This window comes from Schistosoma mansoni, chromosome W (genome assembly GCF_000237925.1).
Source record: "Schistosoma mansoni strain Puerto Rico chromosome W, complete genome".
Classification (NCBI taxonomy): Eukaryota; Metazoa; Platyhelminthes; class Trematoda; order Strigeidida; family Schistosomatidae; genus Schistosoma; species Schistosoma mansoni.
In genome coordinates, this window is record NC_031502.1 from 25,827,651 (window position 1) to 25,854,225 (window position 26,575).

Below are 26,575 nucleotides of genomic sequence, written 5' to 3' on the forward strand. Positions count from 1 at the left end.
GGATCCCAAACATAACAGTTTAGAATTCCGTCTAACATTTAGATTTTTAAGTTGTTAGTCAGTTGATTGTTATCTGTTATCTTGATTTCTAACTGAAGTTTAAAATAAAACCCGATAATGTTTTCTTCCTGAATTCTTTTCTATAATATGTTTTAGTATTCCAACCTGTCGAAGTACAGCCTTTAGATAATCACTAATTACTAGTACGAATAAGTCGATCTCCGTTAACTGTTTTTCAGCATATGTTATAACCAAATGATATAAAGTAAATGAATATATTCAATCAGGTATTTAAAACAAATATGTAATCATGAAAACGTTTTTTGGAAATAAGTAGAAACAGAAGTATAGTAAAATAAAACTCAGGTAAGTACGATTCACTTCTCCCCAATCAGTTAATCGGAGATGCATGGAATATAATCTGACCATTCATGTTTAATAGCACATGTGAGCCATTCACGTTAAAGTACATAAAACAACGTCAGTACTTAGTCGGGCAGCGTAAATACAAAATAGACATTAGTCGTGTTTATATTTAGTACTAAACAAATCCTTGAATTATTTATAGTAAACAAGTAACGCTTCAGTAAATTAATGCTACTGAAACTGTTTTCTTTAATTCACCTTCCAAATGTAAACAAGACTATTGGCGGATGAAATCTTAGGGTGCATACAACATTAATCAAAAGCCGGTTATGATTTGAAAACTGAAAAAGAACATTGAAATATCAATAGCATCTGCAAATCCTTTAAGTTTGTGATTTATACATCAATACCATGAGGACATGGCTTCAGAGATAACTTTTAAGGCATTACATCGTACTTAACTTATTAGAAAAAGGATAAATAAAAGCTCAACATAAAGAATGTTTGTCGACTTGCCGAGGGAGAATCCTTTTCTTCTGGCTTAGATAACATTCCACTCAGGATATCGCAAGCTTGACGAATCACAAATGCTTCTAAAACACTCATCTTAAAGTTCAAATGCCTAGTTGCATATTGGTACACACTTTCAAACGATGCCCTAAATAACTGCATCAACTGGTCAGCTTCACTTTTTCCACGTGACATTAACCATCCTTGCAGTATTGGTACCCAGTTTAATGTAGTTGTACTAATGTATACCATACCTGCAAAATATAGTGTTTAAAATTCAAAATTTTACAAACTTTGGACTCTATACAAGAATTTTCAATATATTTTATCTGGTACTCAAAAGAACATAAATATTTACTCGGTTATAGGCCGAGCACTCTAATTAAAGGCTTTTTAAATGAATCGTTCTGTTGATTTATCTTAACTAATGACACTTTACTATTTCTAGCTTAGCCGTCTATATTGCTTGTAAGCATTTTCATCTAAATACTATATTGCATACAACGTTTTCATTCAGTCAAGACTTCTGTTTTGTTCTATTCGATAAGACTGTCAACTTCTGCTTACTTGGGCATACAATTTGATCTTATGTAGTTATTTAGAATAATTTAGATCACTGTTAGTTGTTCATAGGATGATAATTGAAACAAAGTAATAAAATATCCGTAACAGTTTACCTTAGGCACTCGAGGTTTAAAATGTTTGATCATTGATCCATGGTCTATTACGAGTTAATCGCACATTACTAAGGTTATTTTGACTTAAATAAGTGGTATGATTAGCACCATTAAAACTTATCTATAGGGGTTCTGTACTTATAGAAAATTTGAAATGGATGAATACTATCACAATCAATAAAAGAGCTAACAACCTTTAGGTAACTTTTATAGACGAAAGACCGCAAGAATAATTTTAAACAAACAGGTGTTTTAAAGCCTTTATGGAACTTCTAAAAGCTATGCAACTTATCTACTTACCATTTCTTGAAACAGTTGCTGGTGACGCATTGTCAACATTGTCTACTTCAAAAATAATCTTACAACATGGTGCCATTGGAATACGATCACCATTAGCCAGTGTCAAAAGTTTACTGTCATCGAGAACCGAGTTCAAATTTTCAATCCATAATGCATCAACTGGACCATCTAATATAAGCCAAATGTGTTCACCTTTCTTGGCTTTCAATGTTCTTCTCCATAGCGTGGAAAATATGCCATCTGTCCAATCGTTTGTAGCAACATCTAAACGTCCAAACATTTGCGAAGCTGTAATCGCTTTTGGATTCATACGCATTTCACGATGTGGCTCAAAGCAGTCAGTCATTGCCTGTTTTTGAATAATTAAATTATGAAACTCCTCAAATTCTGATTTAAAACAACACATCATCCTTTAATACATTACTCTTTCAGAAAAACCGAGGGTTTACGAATGGCTTTTGGGTCAGATTAGATTTTATTTTGAGTGAGAGTTTAGATTTAACTGAAAAGGTGTTATTACAGATTTAAGAAGTATAAATGAATTTTGATGCAGTAACTTCCGTGTAATTTCTCATTTATAAGCGATTACTTTTTAGATTAACAGTTGCATGTAACGGGATGCAAGAATGTTATTCAAATGCGGGCGCCGACCTAATATGATGATGTGGACTTGTTTTGCCGAATATTTTTTTACGTCATTCTGGTTTAAGACTATTGGTGATTAGAAGCCAAACGGGTGGATTTTTCTAGTAGCATTTTCGAAACAAAACGCTAATTCAGAAACTGAGATAAATGTAGTATCATAAATGGTTTAAGTTACTTCTTTTCGTTAAGATGATCATTGGTTAAACTTACTTTATCCTCGTCTGTTGGAACTACAGTGATTATCTGTATGATTGATTATTGTCATCACCGTGGTGTTAACCTTCTGAAAGAGTGATCTTAGACCAGGTGTACTGCAGTGTCACGAGTAAACCATAACAAATTTACCGATAGTATTACCTATGCTAGGAAAAAAGTGGTTCGAACTTTTGACACACCTATTTATTTAATAACGGAACAAAAGTAGTTGGAGAATGAAGGATATGGTGACTGAATTTAATGAGAATATAAACTGATCAATAATATAAAGAGATTCAGTAATATACAGCAAATGGATATTAAGACGTATCAAATATACGGTAAATGTTTGATTGACAAACAGCTAAGCAAAAGCATATGTTTAAGTATTTTAACATTGTCATCTTTTGAAACTGTCCTGTGCACTATAATCTTCTTTATCATACTTTGCTAAACATTAAATCCAAATAAGCAAGAGTTTTTAAATTAACTTGATCAAATTACTTTATCCCACTCCCAGCAGGCGGATTTTGCCCCCGAATGCCCTGGTACGGCCGAAAGTGGGGAGAGTCCGCTCTCCCTCTCGAGATGCTCTCACATGGCCTAGAGTATACAGCCACTGACAGGAAAGTCCTACTCACTACCTTCAGGAGGTGGAGGTGTTGTTTACGAAATTGAGAGGACGAAAAGAGAATGTCCGGCACTTTAACCGGGTTGGTGGACACAGAGAGTCCACCTAGAGGAGTTGGGAAACCCTCATTCCAAACCAATGGTGCACATCGGCCCCAGAATCCTGAGGGAACAAATGGAGTATGAATCAATTGTTGGTCACCGGTAACCATGGGACTGCATCCCTTGATGTTGCTCCACCGCCTTGTGGATTAGACTTTTAGGTCAAAGGCTCTGGGTGTGGCCCCCTAAGAAAACCACCTGCTTCGGTTTGGGCACCTGGGCAGTATCCCAGCCCTCACACAAATCAAATGAGATTTGTGTGGCGCATATGTAACTGGTGCTTCCTTGTACCAATAATTATGTGTTTAAATAAAATAAAATAGAATAAACTTTCAGACCATTATTTCATACACTCAGCTACTCACAAGAATTAACCATGGGATCTTTTTTATAATCTCATGATGAGTAGTTTAGTTTCAATCATATTTGGGCAAAATTTAATAACCAGTATGTGTTAATTTAAATTGATTTGTTTTGTGACTTAAAAAAGTTTAGATAACATAAACGAATTTGATCACATTACTGCCTTCATATTAAAGCAATCTATTTACAGAAAGAAAAACAAAACATTTAGACATAACCTAATTTGTGCGTACAACAGATTTAATTGATCTGATTCAACATTAGCTACCAGCTTCCCCTTAATGTGAATAAAAAACAATGAGCTATACACAAAGATTTTTGATTCACTAATACTGTATTACACATCAATGAACGTTCGGGGATAAGCTAATAATGTAAGAATGTTGAGAAAAAGTTGTAATGACGTACCTTCATCAAAGCTTGAATACAACAAGTTTTACCGGTACCTGATGGTCCTAACGTCATCATACCGTGACGAACACGTTGAGTTTCATACAATTGTATAACTTTAAGAAACCATGGAGGGTGAACAATTAAATTTGATTCTTCTAGATTTTGTTTTATAGCTTTTTCAAGCTCTGGATAGCCACCTTTATCTAATGAAATACCTTTAATAAAAGAAGGAAAATCTAATTTATAGCAGTTTGTAAACGAAGTTAAGTGGTTTGATATCAGAAGCTGCAAAATGGATGTCTCAAATTTCAGTTCAAAGTCTACAAAAGAATCTTAAGTATATTAAAAATGTCATCCAAAGGCATTGTTAGTTTAATTTCCGTTCCATTAGTCCTAGGGTTTTAGAAGAATTTTTGTAAGAGTAAATATTGATAGAAGGAATCCATATGGTTGAAGTTTGCATTTATCAACACCTGGTTAATAATATCTAAAACAGTAAAAACATTCACATAGTTTAGATGTTCGTGTACCTTTTTCTCCAACCGAGCAGTTACTAGATTTTCTAAAATGTATACACCAACTTCTTTCTGAAGTAGAAATATAATAATGCCAGTTGTATCACTGTTGATCAAGTTTTTTTAGTCAAATAATCATACAAAAATTCATTGACCAAGAGATAAAAATGTCAAACCTACGAACCCTTGTTAATTATTTCTAACCGAATGACTATTAATAAAGTACACATGTATGTTGAGATTTTTACTACACTGGCTTCAAAATTACTCGATCAACAGATATATACATTAATATAAAAACTGCTGAGATTAACCTCTAGACGGATAACTATTATTCGCAAATTTTCATAAGGAAGGGATTTACGAAATGTTAATGTTCCATAAAATCGACCTTTGAGAATTTTCTTAATGCTAGATTCATTATGTCACTCAACGGATGAATTTTTGTGTACGACATAGGTGCGTTAAAGTTAGCCTGTATCTAAACGAGTCGGCTTAAACAATTGAAAATTATCCTTATACCTAAATAAGACCATTTTTAGTGAGCTTAGACTGATTCGTTAGTTTCCCTTCCTGTCTGTTGTACGTTTGAACATGACAAGCAATCTCATCATTAATTTAATCGGTTTTTATGTGACTTTTTTATGAATCCAAATAATAGTGTGACAAACCGAGGAATCGAGATTGAGTTAAAAACACATACCAGGAAATAGGTCATCAAGCAGCGATAAAAACAGTGGTTCGTCAGGTCCAACTAATTTACTGAGATTCATATCACGCAATACACGCATTACTGTTTCGAATTCCGTATCATTCGGATTGGCACGTTTTACTGCGCCCAGAGTACGTAACACGGAAAGAATATTTCGTAGTCCAAAGTCATAATGAATCTGAATTAGGGAAATTAAAAAAAAAGTTGATAGTTGTCAGAGTATTGTCATAACGAAAATGAAGCGGAGAGAGAAAGATAAACAAACAAACAGATGGAGAGAGACCAGAAATACAGGCAATGGTGGGGTCTCCGTTCAAAAGACCAATGTATTAACGGTAGTTTGTCAATTCAGTGTTTCAAATGGACAAAGGAAAAGTATAAACATTTGAAATAAAACTGTCCATAAGTTTTACAATGCTAATCTGTGGAAAGTTTATTGTAAATATTTTTCATTCAACTAGAGTTTTGACAGATGATAAATTTATTTAAACCAAATAAATCGCGTGTAACTGAAAAGGATTTTCACCATAATTTAAAATACATGGTTTTCAAACTTCATAATGAACAAATGTAATGACAGAGCAGTGGAGATAATAATCGTTTGACCTGAGTGTACAGTTGATGAAAAACTCGTTTGCTTTTATTCGCAAGAGTTCGTAAATGCATGAACTGTACAGTACATAGCTAAATTGAAAGGGTCACTTACGGTGTATACATAGCATATCATTCCTTAAACGTTGAGTAATATTTAATAATCCACCGAAAACTTAATTTATATTTATATTGTCTATAAAGAAATCTACCTACCTGTTTACTCAGCTGTTCTTCACACAATTTATATAATGTATAAAACTTTTGTGCTGATATAATATTTTCAATGAAGCCACATGATGCAAGTTTAACACGTATAATGATTTGTCTGTCAGGCACCATCATTGCTACTGTTCGAAAGTTAATTTTCAAATTTTCAGGCAATTCCTGTCGTCCAGCATAACCAGGATTCTAGACATAATGACATACAAAAGTATTTGTGAATATCTAACCACCTATTTTTCCTTAAATGTATGAAAACACCAAATTTCACCAACATTACTTACTTACGCCTGTTACCCCTCGTGGAGAAGAATAGGCCCCATACCAGTATTATCCATCCAATCCTGTCCTGGGCAATCCTTTCCAGTTGTTATTCATCCTTTTCATATCTGCCTCTGTTTCCCGGGGTAATGTATTCTTTGGCCTTCATCTTTTCCGCTTCTCTTCCAGATTTCAAGTTAGAAATTGCCTCGTGATGTAGTTTGGTGATTTCCTCAAAGTATTTCCGATCCACTTCCAAAGTCTTTTCCTAATTTCCTCTTCAGCTGGAAGCTGGTTTTTCGTCTTCCATAAAACGCTGTTGGTGATAGTATCTGGCCAATGAATGTTGAGCATTTTGCGTAGACAACTGTTTATAAATACTTGTACCTTCTTGACGATGGATGTAGTAGTTCTCTACGTTTCAGATCCGTACAGTAGGACTCTCTTGACGTTCGTATTGAAGATTCTCACTTTAAAGTTAGTTGACAGTTGTTTTGAGTTCCATATGTTCTTCGATTGTAAGAATGCGGTCCTTGATCTATCAATCCTCGCCTTTTCATCTGCATCAGATCCTCCTTGTTCATCAAGGATGCTTTTCAGCAGTTTCTCGAAGTATTCTGCCCATTTTTCCTCTGTTCTTGAATCTCCGTGATTGTCTTTCCTTCTTTGTCCTTGACTGGTCTCTCCGGTTTGCTATATCTCCCTGCTAGTTTCTTCGTTGTATCATATAGTTGTTTCATATTCTCTTCTCTGCGGCGTTTCCCGCCATCAGTGTTAGTTCGCCCATGTATTTCTGTTTGTCGGCTTTATTGCTCTTCTTCACCTGTTTGTTTACTTCTGTATAGTCTGTTTGCGCTTTGACTTTCTCTGCTCATGTTTGATTGTTGTTTTTTGCTATTTTCTTGTTCTTTCTTTCTTCAATCTTGTCCAGGGTTCCTATAGCGATCCGTTCCTTATGATGATGCTTCTTGCGACCCAGAACCTCGTGACACGTTGAAGTTAGTGCTTCTTTGATCCCTTTCCAATTGTCCTCCGTAGTAGTTTGTTGCTCTTTCGGTAGATCGTGTAAGACTTGGAACCTGTTGTTGAGAGTTATCTTGAATTCGTCGAGTTTGTTAGTACAATATGACAAAACTGATAAGGTGAATAAAAACAGTAGCAAATCTACCGAACTGACTTTCAGGGAACAATTCATCCGATCCCAAGTGAGCTCAACATTTAGACATGTTGTTTCTGTATACTATACCTAATAGAAGATAGCTTGATACAAGACCAATCATCTGGTATGTACATGAAAGCACCAAAGGTAGATGACGACAAAAATGTACGATAAATGCTTCAGTTCTTTGTGACCATGAGAAAACTCGTCGTTTATTAAACATAGAGAATCTTAGAAATTCCGCATAAGCATTAAAACCTCAGAAGTACTGTACAAAATATGAAGTGTGTCGATTTGATTCTCAAAATTACTCTATATTCTTTTACTTTATAATTCTCTTACAGCAGCTTCAACTAAGTTGAAGCAATATGATCCCGTTCTATAGTATCTAGAAGTAAATAGTTCCTGAATATTCATATCTAACATAGTGTTTGAATTAACAATGGACATATGAATTTTTATAATAGTTCCAATAAAAACTAATACTCATTCGGTCTAGCGAGTCACACTATCTGAAATTAACTAAACAGTTTTTTAAACTATTGCTCAAGCTTTTATTGATATTACTACAAAACACTAGCAATAAGACGAATAATTGTGAAGTATTCTGCAGAGGTACACTAGTACCAAGTCAGGTCAGTTGCAAATGAAAATGAAGGTTCAGTCCATGTTTATCTTCGACTTGAGCTAGAAGCTTTTTAATTTATTTTATTACTGACAAATATTAAAACAAAATGAAACAGTTTGCATGCATTATTACCTGTGAGTTAAATTAATGTTTTCGAAGTTAAAAACACTAGGTCGATAGATAATTAATATATTTAAATCTGTTATGAACCAGTAGACTATGACAAATATTACTGATAAGCTGGGGAGCTAAAAGTATATGAGCTTATTGAAATTACTTTCAATTAAGAAAATCCCTTGTATTCATATTGTTTCTATTGGTTGAATTCCAGTTTCCTGTTCTCCAATTAACATAATTCACCTCTCATTTAGAATATTTAAATGATCTTGACTTACAACACAACTATTGATCAAAATGTTCAAAACTAAAGCTTAGTCAACTTAAGAGTATTTGCAAGTGACAAATATGTAAAGGTGGCTTATACAAGATATTCATACCATGGTCAAGAATATTCCGAATTGTGGATTCATAGTTATAGTTTCACCATCTGTAAACACAAACTGAGGTTTACGCTCCTTTTTACATGTTAATAAGATAGCAATCTGTTGAGCGGCTACTGACAACACAGGTAGTTCAATACGGTTAAATTCATCAAAGCACCCCCAAGAACCAGATTGTGCTAAACCTTTGAATATTCTGCCTAAACCACGAAAATCCATCTGGTCAGAACAATTTGATACAATGACGTATTTTCCTAAACATCTACCCATGTCCTTCACTGTTTCTGTTTTACCAGTTCCTGCCGGTCCAGCTGGTGAACCACCCATCGACATACCAATCGCTTGTGCAAGTGTAATATAACATCTATAAATTTGAAGATAATACAAACGAAAAAGGATATATAACTTGTTAGTCAATATGGATTAGTGAATAACGAAAAAAATCATTTATGCGCTTTACCATGTTTAATTTTTATATTTATATTTATATTTATAGACAAGGAAAACATAAGTTACACAAAAAGATCTCCTGATAGTCCTGTAGAACTGGAAAATTTACTGGTTAAATTAGCAATAGGAGTACATGCAAGGATTTTCAAACTATGAAGAGAGGCGAGTAGTTGAAGCGTTTCACGTAATGCTAAATCCCTCCGCCCTCAATAAGAAAGAAGGCCTGAATATTCATCCAACCTGGACTGTTTATCCAAACAAACACATCTGACCTAATTTATTTTCCACTCAATCTGCACTCATACATACACTCAATTTCAACAGCACTACTTCATATTACCAACGTATACATTTTTTACACCCACCTTCTGACGCACAAATCAATACAATGATATGGGATTAAAAATTAGCTACAGCAAAAATAACTTGACATTGATATGCTCAGACCTATTATGGTTTTGATAGTACTGAAAATATTCTGCATTGTTTCCTTCATACTATTTATACGTGTGTTAATTTTATTTCGGTTATGCATTTACTCTAAATAAGTGGTCACGAAACGTCAGAAATACAATTTTCTACTCACTGGGATATTACAAAAATTATATTATCAAAAACCATTCATGTCAAGAAAACTTGCCGATCTGTAAGTGGTGTAACAACCAGTCGTTCTGTGCATCCGATAAATTCATCTTGATAAATGAAATTTACGTCGGTAATTGAAATTAGACATACATCTGAATCTTCTAAATAGTAGAAACGTGTTTGTTTAAGCCAATCAAAATCTGTTGGTGATTTGATACGGTCTTTAACCTAAAACAGTCAATCAAATGGAAGCTGTTATTTATCCAAAACTATGCGATAGTAAGAATAATATCAAATGAGTATTTTACATTTGAACATTATGCAACGGTTTAGTTCTATAAAGTATGACTTAGAGGAGTAATGATAAAAAGAGTTCTGTTTGTATATTTCTTTAAATTAGATGATTTTGAGAAGATTTCGTACGATTTAAGAAATGATTTACATAACACTGATTATCCAAGAGGAACAGAATAAATTCATGGTTCAACATAAATTTCTTTGCATACAGTTCAATGAATCGATCTTGGAATTCGGCAAATTACAATGAAATAAATAAATTTAGCCACACAAGATTTGAATAAACTTCCCGAAGTTAAATTGATCATTTTATGCATGGAAAATGCATACAGGTTGATGGCTAATTTCAAGTATCAGAGTTTAAATAGCAAGGCATTTAAAATGTTATTTTTGATATTGAGAACTATGAAAATCTTGTTTAAATAACATACTGAATATGTGTCATTCTCATAATACCATCAGTTCTTTTAGCTAATTATTATTTTCAATTTAGATATTTTGTAGCTACCACTGAATGCGACGAATAGAGATGACGTAAAAAGTCATCTGTATAATTCATTTCAGTTAGTGTCAACCAAGAATTCAAGTAAATGAGATTGAATATTTATTCAACTAAAAAAATCAACGGAAGCATGTAAAACTAAGTGATATGACAGATAAAAGATTGAGAATATGCAAAGATATAAACCATCATTCAGATAAGACAGTAGCCGTATCGAATAGATAAACCCTTATTCAGAATAAATAAGATTCATGAAAGTAATTAAGTCTGACTTATTATTTAATGGCTCCACTAAAAATATGACAACACCTGAAGTTTAATAAATGGGGAAAAATATAGCTATTGAAAACTGTTTTACTCTTCGCAAACACAAATCTGACAGTTCTTTAAAATTATTAAAAAAACTGTCAATATCTGCTAGGTGGTGAATATCTGAAATCAGTGTATACGCAGTTTTATCATTAAATTGTATGCGTTAAGGTCTTATAGTTATGACGTTAAAATCTACAATTGTATGCTTATGATCTGTGTAATGTTCGGTCATGGCAACGAATGCGCAATCAGAAACGACATCTCGTTATGTTTGTGACCCCTCCTCTTTAACCTAATCGAAATCACCAGAGAAGTTTAAAGCATCAAGCCTGATTTCATGAATTAAACCCATACTTACTGAATTTCAAAGGTTTCTATATAATGTCGAGTAAAAATATAGCATATATGTTTATATTAAATGAATAATCAGAAATCAGTTACACATCACTAATTTTTCTTAGTCAATAAGAGTAATTAAAACACTATATAGTCATATTGTTAGTTTACAGATCCAGCACATCTCAATTGTAACTGTAAATCTTCATCCAGACGAATCTAAATTAATCTGACCGTCGTATTAGAACAGTCGGTAATTTTTTAAAGTTTTATACTGTTTGTATATCGAAGAAATTTAACATCAGTGGTTGGCAAGGGTGGTTTTTAATGTAAACATTGAAGAGATAGACATTTAAATCTTGATCTTTTGTGATAAATGTTGTGTATAATGTTAAGCTTATGAATAGACATACAATAGTGTATCAACTGTACTTACTAATGATGAGAAAATATCTTTTTGATGAAGATGTATGGTGATTAATGTCTCTAATTTAGTTCGTTCCACTTGCGTTAAGTTTTGTGTAGTTTGCTGTATGAGCAAGTTTAGTAGACGACCAAATTCATGATCAGTTGTTTGCATAATCTTTTTATTATGTCTGGCTTCTTTTAGTGCGTTAGTTGAATCTCTTGTCCAGATAAATTGAATACCCAATAGTCCGACCTAAAGGCAAAGTAGAGGTCAGAGGAAAGTTTAATCACTAATATTACAACCCTAAAACTATTGATAAATAATTGAATCTGAAACATGATAACCATATATTAGTATTAAACATTAGTTTAGCTCTGCCAACATCTCTTAAACAGTATTCTGTAGAAAAAGTACTTCAGACAGTACCGTAGACCTCGCCGATTTCCTGAAATAATCCGGAAACCAGCAAATTCAATGAAGTAATTTCAATATTTTCAGGTTGCCTACTATCTTTAAGGGAGACGTTTCTTTGAATCCTGGAAATAATCCCTCCATATGTTGTTGTAACAGCTCCATATTACGGAAAATCAAACCCTTATTTTATATTTGGTCATGAAGTAAGCAATATAATATTATGTCCCTTTTATAGGTATGCGGAAATATTTAGTGTGGTGTGATAGAAATCCAGCTTGTCTGATATTTTTGGTAAACTGGAAATCAAAGCTGTTTCAGAAATGTGGTTGCCTATCGTTCTGAGCAACTGCAAGTTAGTTATAAGCTTTCATTTATCAAACTTTGGACCCTAGCTTGACTCTAGCCGATGCACACCAAGGCGCATCGATAATATTGAGACGACTAATGTTCTCCATAGGATTTGAACTAACGTCTAATAAGATCACAGTGAAGAACGTTTCTAATGAGTTGCACATGTAGCAACTTGCCTCCTGAAGGACTAAGATATTTACACTATCTAATCACTGAGTAGTAGCCAATGTCTGGTTCAAGAAAGAACGACGGCACAAACTTGAATAATTAGGGGAACCTTCATGGATGATGGTCTTTGAAAAAAAAATTATTAAAGCTTGGAAAATGGAAATAATTGGAGCTAACTTGTCTCGATCACTGACCGTCCCATTGCATAAAAGGGACAAAGACCATTTAGTGTTAGGTTTCAGAGGAGTTCATTCGGTTGCCTTCGTGTTAATGATAATAGTTCTCGTTAACAGTAAACTAGAAAAAACCAAGCAGGTTTCGAAAGTTGGCATGAATTTATTGACTTGGTTATGTAAGTTTATATATTTATGACTGATTGCAGTTATACTACTTAGTTTCTAGGCGATATTTTACTCCATCAACCGATAAGCCTTATGTCAATGTCTATTATTTAAAATTGTGCTTAAAAGGTATAATGATCTTCAGAAGGTTCTTGAATCAAATATTAATGGTTGTGTAGGATCTTATATAGAACTTTCATGTAAACTGCAAAAAGCAATTACTGTTCGTCAGGGAATCGAAGTAATATACGTCTGTCTATCAAAGAGCAAGTATACTGAATAATAGTCAGCTCTACGTACCTTCATTCTACGAAAAATGACTCGGAAAGGTAGATTATATGTTTCAGCTATTAGTATTTGATTATAGATTTCTTCGAAGGATTGCTGCGGTAAGATGGAACCTCTGAGCGAGTAGTGCTAAGGTTAAACATTGTGTACTGACTAAATATAGAGTTGATGTAACTGCATTGAGTTCATTTAGTGCCGATTTCTCACTACACAATCGAAATTTAGAAAAGAGGTTGATTATTTTACAGATGTCAGGTAGTTGATAACTTTGTAAATCTTTATAGACTAAGGTCATTACAACATGTGCTGAACGTGTTCAACGACAGCTTACCGCGATGTGCGATGCTGATAGGTGTAGTAGTAGGCAGGAGAAAACGTACTAGATATTTTTCGCTTATAGTTTTTTGAGTAAATTAAAGGCGGTTAAAGGCTGGAACATAAAATCAACAAATATAAATGAAACGCCATATATTAAAATAATACACAAGTGACACTAACCTGGGCAGGAAATGTTGCAAGAAATTCTAATATATTTACATCATCATCCATTGCTACTTTATAGCCTTCTCTTATTATTTGATGTAATGAAAACTGCGCTTCTTTCAATAATTTATTTAACCAAACTTCTACATGTCCTTCAGCTTTTACTGGATGCTCTAACTACATAGAAAAGATACAGCATGAAATAAGTAATCCCCGATTAAGTGATAAAACTATAGTGACATTGATATACCTCTTACACCTTCATTGATTTCTATATATTAAATAACTAGTCAATCAGATATTGGGTATGAGTAAATTGACGTTGACGGACTCGGAAGACTGTAGCGTCTAGTACTATGTTAAACTCACACAGATTATTCTAGCTTCCTGACAGATCAGCATGTTTATTCTTCTTGAGTCACATTTTTATCTTGTCAACTATAACCATGACGGTTTTTATAGGAGCTTGTGTCCATCGATTATCTTTTACATCACATGTCTCTAGCTTACTTTTGTCTGGCTATAAAGATTAAGTCACGCTTTATCAAAAGAAGTTGGCACACTTGTCTTCTCTAGTTTGTTTCTCTGACTGTCTGGATCAACGAATTTATGAAATATATGTATCCAAAATTCATTCTCGTATTTGACTCATTTAATTTCGTTACTCTTTACCACGAATTAAGTTGATAATTATATACGAGGGGAGCCGGGATGTATATTTCGTTAACATCAACGTTCGATCAAATCGAAATCAGATTTACGGGCCACAAAAAAACTCTTTATGTTCTATGGGATGCTTCACCTTGCAACTAACTGACTTCTAACTTCAGTATAATCATGACCAAGGTTTAACTTTATAAATATCATATTGGAGAAAGTGTTACAAATTTAATTATTATTCGCCATCATTAGGTCGGTCAACATGATTGGTTAAGTAAACTCAAGAGATAAATAGTATAGTAATAGAGAAGGTGAAAGCACAATTGATTGATCACTGGGTGGTGATCAATGTCATGAGTGTCAAGTCCTTCTTAGTGCTGATCGAATGCTATCGATCAAGTTGCGATGTGGCCACTAGTCTAGGTGGCTCGACACTGCGTGCACTATGTTGAGATAAGATAGTGGTTGGAGGTGGTCAACAGGAAATCCTGAACCCGGGTTTCGTGCTACTTGGCACTCATCAGCAAGGTGTACCTGTAATCTTGAGGGAACTGATGCTCCCTGACGGATTCGATCCCGTGTCACTCAGCTTCGTAGTCAGAGACGTTACCACTGAGCTACTCGGGTCGCGACCGACCTCCTATAGGACTGAGATGTAATCATAATTGATTGATCACTGGGTGGTGATCAATGTCATGCGTGTCCCTCTCGATTTTAACTTCTCGCATAATAATTAACTAAGGCAATGTTAAACTCTATTTATTCGGCTTTGAGATGCATATTCAGACGACGGTAACTAATTATCCAAAAGCGTTTTACACTACTCATAAGTAAAACAAATAAGCTCACCTCTAATACCTCGCCTTCTTGTGAGTAACAGGTCAAAATCGTTTCATATTGTTTTTCATGAAACTTCACACTTTTAATGTTATCAAACACAGAAAGTAAATGTGCTTGTATCGTATGAGGATCTGATGCTTGACCCAGAATTTCCAGCAGAGTTGGATCAGAAACAAAAAAGAATCGAGGAAAGAGAAGACGCTTCTTTTCCAAATAACTGGAAGTAACCATTTGAAAAATGCATATTATTGGTCAATAAAATCGAAATTCATTTGCTTTTTTGGATATGAACCTGCAGTCTGATAATCAAATCGGTCTCAAGATTAGACTGAAATAATCTACAGTGTGATGTAGTACAAACTACAAATTCTCACTAAAACTACATTATGCCTGAACAACATTAGAGAACGAAAATTGGTTAGGGTGACAAGAATCGTTTGAGAACTCAATGTTGGATGAACTAAAATACTCAATCTCAGCAATAGTTTCTTAATACCGCTGAAAAATGGTCAAATGAATAACAGACTAACGGTTTTTTAAGGGTTGATCTCGATACCGTTTGCAGGAACAGTTTATGGGTTATCTATTAAAGTTTGAATTCAGTTACTCACTCTTATATTTCTATTCGCCACTTAGAAATAAAAATGTATTTCCACATTCCTCATGTTGAAATCTATTTTCAAGACTGCTTTATTTCGTTACTTTAACTAATTTCTTTTTACTTACGCAAACTACATACCTTTATACAAGTATAAATTAAAGCGTAGATTGAGCAGTCTATTTTGCTGCTAAGCAACGGAAAAACATTGCTATGATTGTATCCCCAATTTAAATCGAAGTATTTCCATCTGAGGCTAAAATGTATTTTTTAGAAATGGATATAGACAAAGTTTTTGGTTTGCTTCAACAACATACATGTTTTTTTAAATATGAAAGCAAGTTATCGATAAAACATTTGTAAACAGACTTAGAATATAATGGTTTGTTTTCTAAAGGCACTCATAATATTATCCAGATAAGTATGAACAAACACACTGGGAAACAATAAATCATTTTTATAGGATTGAAAAACGTTCATGAGATATAGGTCATTATTTCATACACGTTTGTTTGTGATTCGCGATGAAATACTGCATATTATGGATAACATATTCAACGAGATATAACTTCATCGCTGTCTCAATGAAATCACTTAATTATATATATATATATATGCTTACGGGCTCAACGAGTTCAAAATATATCCCAGTAACAAGTTTCAAGCCCTACGAGATCTACTAGAAGAACACAAAATTACTATGAAGAACAATTTGAAAGGGATTAAAGAAGCAATAACTTCAACAAGGTGATTATTACAACTGAAGAATATCTGAAAATCAAAACAACTATCATCCAAACCAAAGTCGAAATTCTCAACATTAAAACGCTCCTATTGTGCTGAGTTTAAACTATGGCAACGATCACCACCATTATCAAAAAATTACAGGTATTTGTAAACAACTCAAGATCTATCGGCAATAGACTATTAGCAACAATTTACTCTGGTAGAAAACATATCAAGTGTCAGTTGAGGTGGTAATTGAGTAAAGACACACTTTACGAAAACCATTTAACTGAATCACAAAGCGAATTCCAACTTTCAATCCTAAAGCGAGAAGAAACAGAGGCTAACCAAAGAAAATACAAAGCAAGGAAATGGAAGCAGACGTTGAGTCAAATAATAACACGAGGCAATAACTTGTAAGAAAAGTCCAGAACCGATAGACTCAGAAACCCTTGATCGGCAACCTATGGTCTCAAGAGGGGCAGTGGGATTCAGTTAAACTTCAGTCACTTAACCATTCGTAGATGTTTGCAACCGTTTAAGGTACTGCACAAAATATCAATGTTAGTGATAATCGCTTTGAATACACTACAAATGATGACCTAACGTTTTCTGACTAAGAAAGGTTATGAAAATGTGCAAAAATGAAAAATTTTGTGGTGTTAATTTTAAAAAACTAGATATAATCAAACTCTCTTAAAGTTACAAACTAAGTTATTGTTTAAATCAAAGATGAGACTCACCCAGTCAAACTTTTCTGACATAATTCTAACTGTTCCATTAGATGTGGTAATAGATGGCTAAGCATTTCATCACCAACACAGCATGTTAAAACATGAGTTGTCTCATGAGCTCTTTGCATAATGCGACACCATGATTTATCTACATTCGAGAAGCGTTTAGCTTCTTGTGGAAGTTGACGTGCTATATCACCGCCAATAAAAACTGCTTCAAGATAAATCCATAAATTTTGAACTGCCAACCATTGTTCAATAATTTCGTTGGAATTTGACAAACGTGAGATGAAATTTTGTATATCTTTGCGGAATGGTGCGTTGTAGCGATTACTTAAAAGAGAGGCAAGGGCCATCAACGAGTCCTCCATTAAATTAATCAATTCCAAAGTGTGGTCACCTCTTAGCAACAATTCGCCGCGATGTTTAAATTGAACAAATTTAAATTCTTGTGCACTCCATTCAGATTTTAAATTGATTAATTTCCGCTCAATATCTTGCTCTTTAATAGCTGATATACAAATATCTTCAACGTCGTCATAGTGTTCAAGTAAAGGAGCTTCTAGTATATTTCGCAAAGTAAACTCACTATCGTCAACATTGAATGATCGTCCAGTTAATGTAGCCAAGCGTTTCCAATGTCTCTCACGCATTGCTGGATTAGTCATTAACTCTAACAATGGGGTGATCTGGTAAAAATTAGCCAACGTCTGCCTCAAATCATCGTATGCCGGGTATTCACGTAAAGCTTTTGGTAATTTAAGGCAGCGATTTTCAAAGTCTTGCAGTTCTTGAGAAATCACATCAATTTTAACATCGGACCATGGTATGTCATAATAGCCAGCTGTTTTGTTCAAAACACTGTTATATAATAAGTAAAGTTTTTGTAGAAGGTTTAATTGTTTTCTAATGTCATATAACCGACTGTGCTCTGTAATAGGCAGTCCAAAAAGTTGTTCACCTGCACTATAAGTGATATAACTTCGATAAAGATTATCAAAACGATTTTGAAATATAATAAGACGATCAGATGCTTCTCGTGGTGGTATGCCTCTAACCATTGGTCCAACCTTATTTCGGTTTTTTCAAGTTTGAAACGAAAAAGAACATCTTATGTACAGTAATTCGAAAAAAACAGCCTATTGAAAAAAAAACAGAATTCATTCTCGACTATGTTTTTTCTGTTTTTCTCAACTTACTTCAAAGAAAATAGACTATTTCTTTAAAAAAGATCAGTCAGATAACAAAAGTGTAGAAGCGGCTCTTTTAAAAAGTAGCATAAATTACATTGATGTTATTATTGATGGTAAGATCTGACTGATATTTTTCCAATTATATGTGAGGAGTTTTGAAGAATATATATAACTAGTCTCGTCATAACATGTATCTATCACTACAAACTGCTTTATTCAGTTAGGATTGCATATAAAGATCAAACGAGACTAGACTATAGCCATATCGGCAATGATATGAACCTAGGTTAATACCCGACTCCAAGAAGTTGTTTAGTATGTATAAAGCGTTTGACAGCTACAGTTAGAATGAAACAGTATTATAATTGAAGGAACATTTTATTAGCAAGCATGTACTCTCTATTACCTTTACGTCATTATTTTTCAGATTATTGATAAAGTTGTAGCACGTATGTGAGATAGTTCAAAAATTCTTGGACTGTTTCTTCACCTCAACAACAAGAAAATAATTTTGAATCTAGTCGTGCGCAGTATTATTCCTAAAGCTAAACAAATGTCCAAATATCTAGATGGGTCTAGTTCTAGTAAGAGGTAAAATTCATAAGAATTGTTTTCTGATTATCTTCAGTTGTAAACGTTTTTGTCAACTAATGTCATGATGATGTATATTTAATAATGGATCGGCCCATCTTATTTTAAGATATCAATTTATTGGTTCTTAATTAATTGAAATATTTTTATGTGAACTTCAACTTTACAAATTATGGCCGTTTTGGTCAAAAATGGCTTTCATGAATGAAAGAACTTCATTTCAAGATATTTCCCTAAAGATAAGTAGATGTAATTATTGATTTTTTTAAATGGTCAGTGCATGACTGCCATAAAGGACAAAAATATTTTGCACTATAGAACAGACCCTTTTGGTTTGTTCTATCAAGGATGAATGCCTGATCCGAAAAAATTCCTGTTAGTTACGTTTTACAGTCATACATAAACTTTAATGAACCTTGAGCTTGATGCACAAAATAAAATTTTGGCTAAGAAATTTTGATAAAGACATGAGTTTAAAATATGTAACTTAAAATGTTATCCTTTCATCAAGGGACACTTACAAAGGTATAGTTCACGTGATTTTCACCCACTTACTTTATCATAATCGTCGTAGAATGTTGAACAATTTTCATTAAAAGTCGTTATATTTTCTAATAAATTATTGCGAAATTCTGGTTGAACATCAACTAACTGATTTTGTACGTCTAGCATTTGTTTACACAATTTGTCCCATTCATAGCGCAAAGTATCTGCTTTATCAGTTTCTTCTTTATCAACTGGAATTGAATGTTTAGCCAGTAGAGAATAAGATTCTTCAATAGGCCCAAGTTGTAAGTCAACATTTACTTCCATTTCGCGTAAATCCTATTCAAGTTAAATAATTACTTGTTAAGGAACTCTTTCAGTTTATAGTGAAATATTTTATCATAATTCTCTCAAAGATTAATCTCTTACCACTGAAAATGATGAGACCTGACTGTCAGTTTTCCACATTAATGGGACAACAAACTTCCAAGGCACATCAACCCATAACGTTGACATAAATAATAAGATCAAAATGTATTTTAACGTTTATTTCGTAACGTCTCTTTAATCTTCCTAAATCTTACGATTGCGGCACGTGATTAATACTTTAACTAATAATTGCATAGAGAAAGAGAGAGAGAGAGACTAAAAACGTAATTTACCAATCATCTGCGAGACAAATATATTTCAAAGCTACCATTCTGATTCTTTTAAGAATACACATAAACTCATGGCTAGTTTTTAAATATCATTAGAATGTAGCCAGAAGAGAAATGATAATATTTATCTATAGTGTGCGATTAACTTCAATAAAGCAAACAAGTTTTAATTATTTTTATCCAATAAAAGGATCAGCGATAATGAAAAATCATCGACTGTTGGTAGAATCACAGCCTTGGAACATATTTAACACCAGTTTAAAGAGGAAAGACTTACAAATTGTCAATCTTTTATCGGATTGATGACACTTAGAGTTTCAAGAAATTAGCGGAGGTAATTACTACTATCCAGACATTATTTGTCATGGTTGCGAAAAAGCCCAAGAAATACGGGTGGACAAAATGTTAATCTAAGAGATCCTTTATTTAATAGTACAAGGATGGGAATCAATTTTCGCTCATGGCTTTCGAAAAATTCTGCGTTCTATCAGAAACTTAAATAGACAGGACTACGTCATCTCTATACAATAATTCAGTGAAACAAGAATCAGTTCCCAAGGTTTTCTATGATAAAAGTGAATAAACGTTAGGAATTCGTATAAACACAGACAGATATTACTTGACATAACATCTCTAAATCTGATCTGTTTGATAGTATTCCAGTCAAAAGAATTTGGTATGATTCTGCACTATTGTATACTCTGCTCAATAACAGATATTCACCGGAGATTTTTAGACGAATGGAGTAGAATATTGCTCCCAGGTAAATGAATAGGGCCGTAGCAGGACATCAGTATGTCTGTTTGGCAATCTGACAAGCATCATACTTTCGAACAATATATGCAAAGTTTGCTTCAAAATCTATTCAGTTTTCTTAGGTTTGATGCTCTAATGTTTCGATTACGCTTCGGATGATTGTGGAAGTTAATATCGTGGAAAATGGTTATTTTATGGCTATTATAAAATAAATTCCGTCCTTTCTTATGAAATGAAGACCAGTGGAATAGTGTGTAACTGTAAGGTAATTGAAAATCAGTTAGACCGCTTCTCAAGTGTTTCCGATCATCTTTTAACTAACATTTTCTTTTATTCTGTAACCTCACCGATTTCCGATTTTGTGACAGATTCTACCAATGTAGTTCAATTATAAACAAAAGATACTGAGGTCAACATCAAGAAAGTTAACGTTATAGCAGCATGAAGATTACGACGTTTAGCCTAATACTTGATATGTCGAGAAATGACTTAGTCGGTTGCAGTTTGAATGTCATATGAAATGGGTAGACAGTCTTAAAATAATATCTTGTGGAAAGCGTTTTAAAGTAACATTATTTTGTTAGTGATTGATACAATTAACTAGCTGAATTCCATTTCTGAACAAACAACAATTATTCGGCTAAAATATTTATAGAAAGTAGAACATTTCTCACCTTCAATGCATTCATCAGTATTCTTATATCATCTAGATCATTGATGGGTCTTGATAAGATCTTTTCATATTTTTCTATCATTGCAAACAAAGAATCAACTTGAGTTTTAAATTTTGAGCTGCATAATCTCCCGTATTCCAAGCGCCAATTTCTTGTTTCTGCAAGTAATCCATCTTTTAAGTGGTTGGTATAAATTGCTAGTGGACTGCAATCACATACATCAGGCTCATTAGAAATTAATTGATCCTGCAGGAAGTAAATCGAAAAAAACTTGAATTACTCTACAGCGGTTAGAAACTCACAAAAGAAAATAAACCATTCAAATTGTGATAGCTTTAAGCTATTTATTATGTACGATATTTTTATTTTGCCTAAAATGCGAACCCTATAACACTGTGATTAGCAAATGCCCCAAATTTAGCAGTTGTTAGAATTCCATGCAATTGTTTTTGAACTTCGTTTAAATCAACAATTCTTATACGGCTTGGTTGATAAACAAACACCAGACAGCTGTATTAGCAGTCCACCATCCAATTTTTAACTCAAAATGAAATAGGAATGCTTATATATGGCATAGAAATTTCATTTTATCACTCTGACACTAATTAATGACATTTCACTTCTGATATACACATTCGAAATATCTCTAAATGTACTGGATGTTAATCTTGAGCAATGTGAACTTAGCGTTAATCTTTACTCAAGTTGTTTAGCATGAGTTTAGATGGTATTCTATCAGAAGTTGGAATTTTAATTTACTGATAGTTGGTATTTAGAGAGTGAGAAAGAAGCGAATTTCGCCTAACATTTCTGTAAACTAAAATAAACGAACTAAATCTGTTGAATTCTTGTAAAAACTGTCCAGTTTAGAAGTACTGATTATTTGAAAGTAGTCTTCCTAACCTATTATGAAATTGAATTTCTCCATATTTTATTGACTCAGTTGAATATCTTTAGATGACTAAAATGATTAAATGATCAAGCAAAAAAAGTTAGACTGTTGTATTCACTTGATTTGCAAAAATACTTTTACTATTTCGTTTCTTTTCATTTACAGAAGTTGGGAAAGTGAATGTGTCAAGTATATTTAAGTGAATTTTAGAAACTCCACTTTTATTGTTATTTTGATTTATGTTTATTTAAACACATAGATATTGATACAAAGAGGCACCAAATACATATGCGCCCTACAAAACATTCGTATTGTGTGAGGGCTGGGATACTGTCCGGGTGCCCAGACCGATGTAGGTAGCTTTCTTATGGAGCCACTCCACGAGCCTTCTACCTAAAGGTCTGATCCACAAGGCAGTGGAGCAACGTTATGAGATGCAGTCCCATGGTAGCCGGTAACCAACGATAGGTTCATACGCCATTTGTTCTTTCAGGATCCTGGAGCCCATGTGCACCATTGGTTTGAAATCAGGGTTTTCCAACTCCTCTAGGTGGACTCTCTGTGTCCACCAACCCGGACATTTACTTTCCTTCCTCTCAATTTCGTAAACAACATCGCCGCCGCGAGAAGGCAGTGATTAAGACTTCTTTGGAAGTGGTTATATGCATGTGGACAGGTGAGAGCATTTCGAGAGGGAGAGTGGACTCTCCCCAGTCTCGGCCGTACCAGGGCAATAGTGAACTTCAGTTTGTTACCGATCAAAATTAAGCACTGTAAGACAATGTAATTTAGGATACTTTAACATTTTAAAATAAAGCAACACTAATAATCACCATAATAAAAAAGACTGATCAAAATTTATTCCAAGTTTAATTTGGCTGTTTATGTGCAGCAAGTAAATAACTACCTCTTACGAAATTTTGTCTGGTTTGATTAGTACTAATGTTATTTTAAATAATTTTTAGATATTTATCTGGGTGTATTATTGATACAAATCTGTTGGTGATAAAATTCAGTAGAGTGATTGAAGACAATATTTAATGGTCTTCCTACTAAATACTTATTGTCCTATGAACAATGTTTTGTAATGGCAAATTTTCATATTAATCGTTCAAAGATTTATAATAATTCCACTGAATATGATAAATTACCGGATACTAAACAAACAGAGGAAAAAACAAATATGATAATCAGAGGGGGTTTTTCTGGAGGTTTCAGTAATTTCATAGTTGAAATCATGAGTCAATTGAAGCTAGACCACCATGGAAAACCTGAAAGCACTGGACGGCCGTTTCGTCCTATTGTGAGACTTCTCAGCAGTGCGCATCCACGATCTCGCCTCGCGAGATTCGAACCCAGAACCTACCAGTCTCGCGCCAGTGCACTTAACCGATATGATAATAATCTAGTGAAATGAGTTAGTTTCTACATTTTGTTTAATTCTTACTGTTTGGCATCATTGATAACATCGGTCGACTGCATCACTTGATTTGTATTTCATTGATATTAGATATTTCATCTATACAACAATATACAACATAGTCTCAATGTTATTAAACTAAAAAGTATGACTTAATATTTTGATTGAGATCATGAACAGATCAATGTCGTAAAATAATCATTGAGAAGGATGTTTCAGTCGGAATCAAATCTTTGCATTCCAGTAAATACTAGTCACATCCGACCATTTTCTAATGATACGTAAACTTTATTATTAAAAATGTTTATAGAACACTTTCTTCAATTCATCAGTAAGTTAGACTTGTTGAGACAGAAAACCTTATATCAATTTTCTTTGCTCTGGAAGGATTTAGTTATTTCGGAGTATTACTTCAAGATCTAAGTTTTAGATTAGAATTCAGTGATAAACATTATGTAATCAAAGTGAAGATCATCCAGCTGAATATTCATATGGCGTTTACTTTTCACCCACTCAAACATTTAAAGGAAAACTCAGAAACAAAATAAAAAAGAGTAATCTCCAATTATGCGAACTACTATTCGGTTACTATTTTCATTTTTATTCAATTTACGACAGGAGAAAATGTCAAATTTAATATACCTTTAGATTTTGTAATATTTCAAGTAAAAATAATTAGACTATATGAGTGATCTGGAAAAAAGCCAGTTTAAGTGATTAGAGTAAAAGTGTTCACCCACTGGAAACCAATTATGGACGTTTGAACTACCTTCATTCACCTTTCTGTTTTGATGTGTTTTTATAAAACATATGTCGCTCATGAGTTGACTAAAGTCAAATATGCAAGCCACTTGTAGTTGTAAGATGAACTTAATAGTCTGTCAAAAGTAATGAGTCAATACAAGTAAAATAACCTAGAATATTACAGGTAATAAAAGATTATTCTTCATTACATTGACAACCAATTACTGCAAAAATCTTCCTGAAATTCACAAGAACGCTTTTGACCCATACATCTTACAAACCTTCAATTTTGAAGGGTGTTTTTACAAAAAAAAAAGAGAATAAGACAGAATCCGATTGATCAACTTACTTTCTCATAAAACTGTTGAATAATTTCTTCAAAATCAATCACAGATGGATTATTTGACATGAATTTGTCGAATTCTTCTGTTTTAGATTTCTGCCATAACGATTTATATTGGTCAAAATGTTGAAGTGAGGATTTTGCACTCTATAATAGAAGAGAAAACTTGTGGTTACAAAAAATTTTAAAAATTATTCACCATGTACAATGCCAGTTCGAATTCATGAAGTTATAGGACGAACTATTGAATTTAATGTTGTCTAATTTTTTACATTATATGATCACATTGTATTCAAATGAAACAGAGTATAACAAAACAAAATAGACTAATCATTATTTCTGTTTATTTATGTCAATGAATCTTCATGGTTGTATGTTGCCTGCTAAAATGTCTTATTTAACATCCAGATAAGTGAGTCCAATCACTTTGAACGTAGTTCTATATCACTATAAATTACTGGACAAAATCGTTCTTACTGTTACCCATTCAAAATTCATACTGCTGATCAAAGGAAGTTGGAATTCTTCAGTAGTTCATCTAACACGAGATATCGAACTTAGAAAACCACAACTTAACATAGCCTTTGTAGATAATGGAGCGCAAGTAGTTCTGAAACAATTACTCATTTTTTGTCAAAAAAAAACTGTTACCATGATATACCTGTCAGGCATCAGCTTAAATCATAAACAATTACACCAGAGCTTTCTGTCAATGTAATCATAGTTCAGTTTTAGCTTATGAGATAGGGATACAATGGAATGAAGCTAAATGTCTATGTTCCGGCGATACGGAAGGGAGATAAGAATTCATCTCCACCCACTCGGATGGATCTTGGACTTATTTTATGTTTACAGATTTCTTCTCTCTAAGGCTCACTCAACAGTCACGTGATAATGGATCCTAGCATTTGTTAAACTATGCTTGTTAGGCTGATATTTCAATGGTTATTATGCAAGAATATTTTTCCTGTAACCTAAGACAATCAACAGTCTAATTGTTATCAACTACTGACCGTCTCAAACAGCGTAACTAACAAACTTGAAATACAATTCTTAAAACCCTTTGAAGCTAGTGCTTCAGGACTATATTGATCACACTTTATCAAAACATGTTAAAGCTGACTGTGCCCTTTATCGTGTTTGAAGTTGGCAAGGTAATACTGCCTTCAAGCTCTTGTTTAAAAACTTTTTATGTGATACACCGAAATTTTCTAGGCTTTAGATGAAGGAAATCTTTTTGAAAAGACATTAAAGACAATTACGGATTGTTGCCACATGCATAGTTCTGTAACAACCTGCAAAAAGGTTTGTTAATCCTTTTCAAAGTACACTCTCTACAAAAGTAGTCAAACGTTCAAAAGTTGTTAGTTGCTAGATACAATGGTTCGGGTTTCTGAAGTAATTTAAAAACCTTTTGATGAGACTTTGTGGGTCTAAACTTCAAATATTGGGTACGTACGTAAAAACACAATTTTTCGTTGTGTCTCCAGCATCATCAAGATGCTTACAGTGTTGCTGAACGGCATGCAAACATAATGACTGTCGAATCAGATC

The 26,575-nt window shown here is 33.5% G+C and overlaps 1 protein-coding gene across 1 annotated transcript in view; it reads right to left on the reverse strand.

Annotated features, from left to right (window-relative positions):
- Nucleotides 1-26,575, reverse strand: part of Smp_165820 (putative dynein heavy chain) — a gene marked incomplete at both ends in the record, with an annotated part of 95,771 nt that overhangs the window by 36,521 nt on the left and 32,675 nt on the right. Inside the window, 14 exons of the mRNA XM_018789135.1 lie at nt 1,720-1,812; nt 1,854-2,202; nt 4,197-4,396; nt 5,400-5,586; nt 6,216-6,410; nt 8,767-9,133; nt 9,860-10,032; nt 11,688-11,912; nt 13,721-13,882; nt 15,215-15,422; nt 17,273-18,333; nt 19,603-19,872; nt 21,623-21,868; nt 25,028-25,168. Coding sequence (XP_018654608.1) covers nt 1,720-1,812; nt 1,854-2,202; nt 4,197-4,396; nt 5,400-5,586; nt 6,216-6,410; nt 8,767-9,133; nt 9,860-10,032; nt 11,688-11,912; nt 13,721-13,882; nt 15,215-15,422; nt 17,273-18,333; nt 19,603-19,872; nt 21,623-21,868; nt 25,028-25,168 — 3,877 coding nt within the window. The remainder of the gene's footprint in view (nt 1-1,719; nt 1,813-1,853; nt 2,203-4,196; nt 4,397-5,399; nt 5,587-6,215; nt 6,411-8,766; nt 9,134-9,859; nt 10,033-11,687; nt 11,913-13,720; nt 13,883-15,214; nt 15,423-17,272; nt 18,334-19,602; nt 19,873-21,622; nt 21,869-25,027; nt 25,169-26,575) is intronic.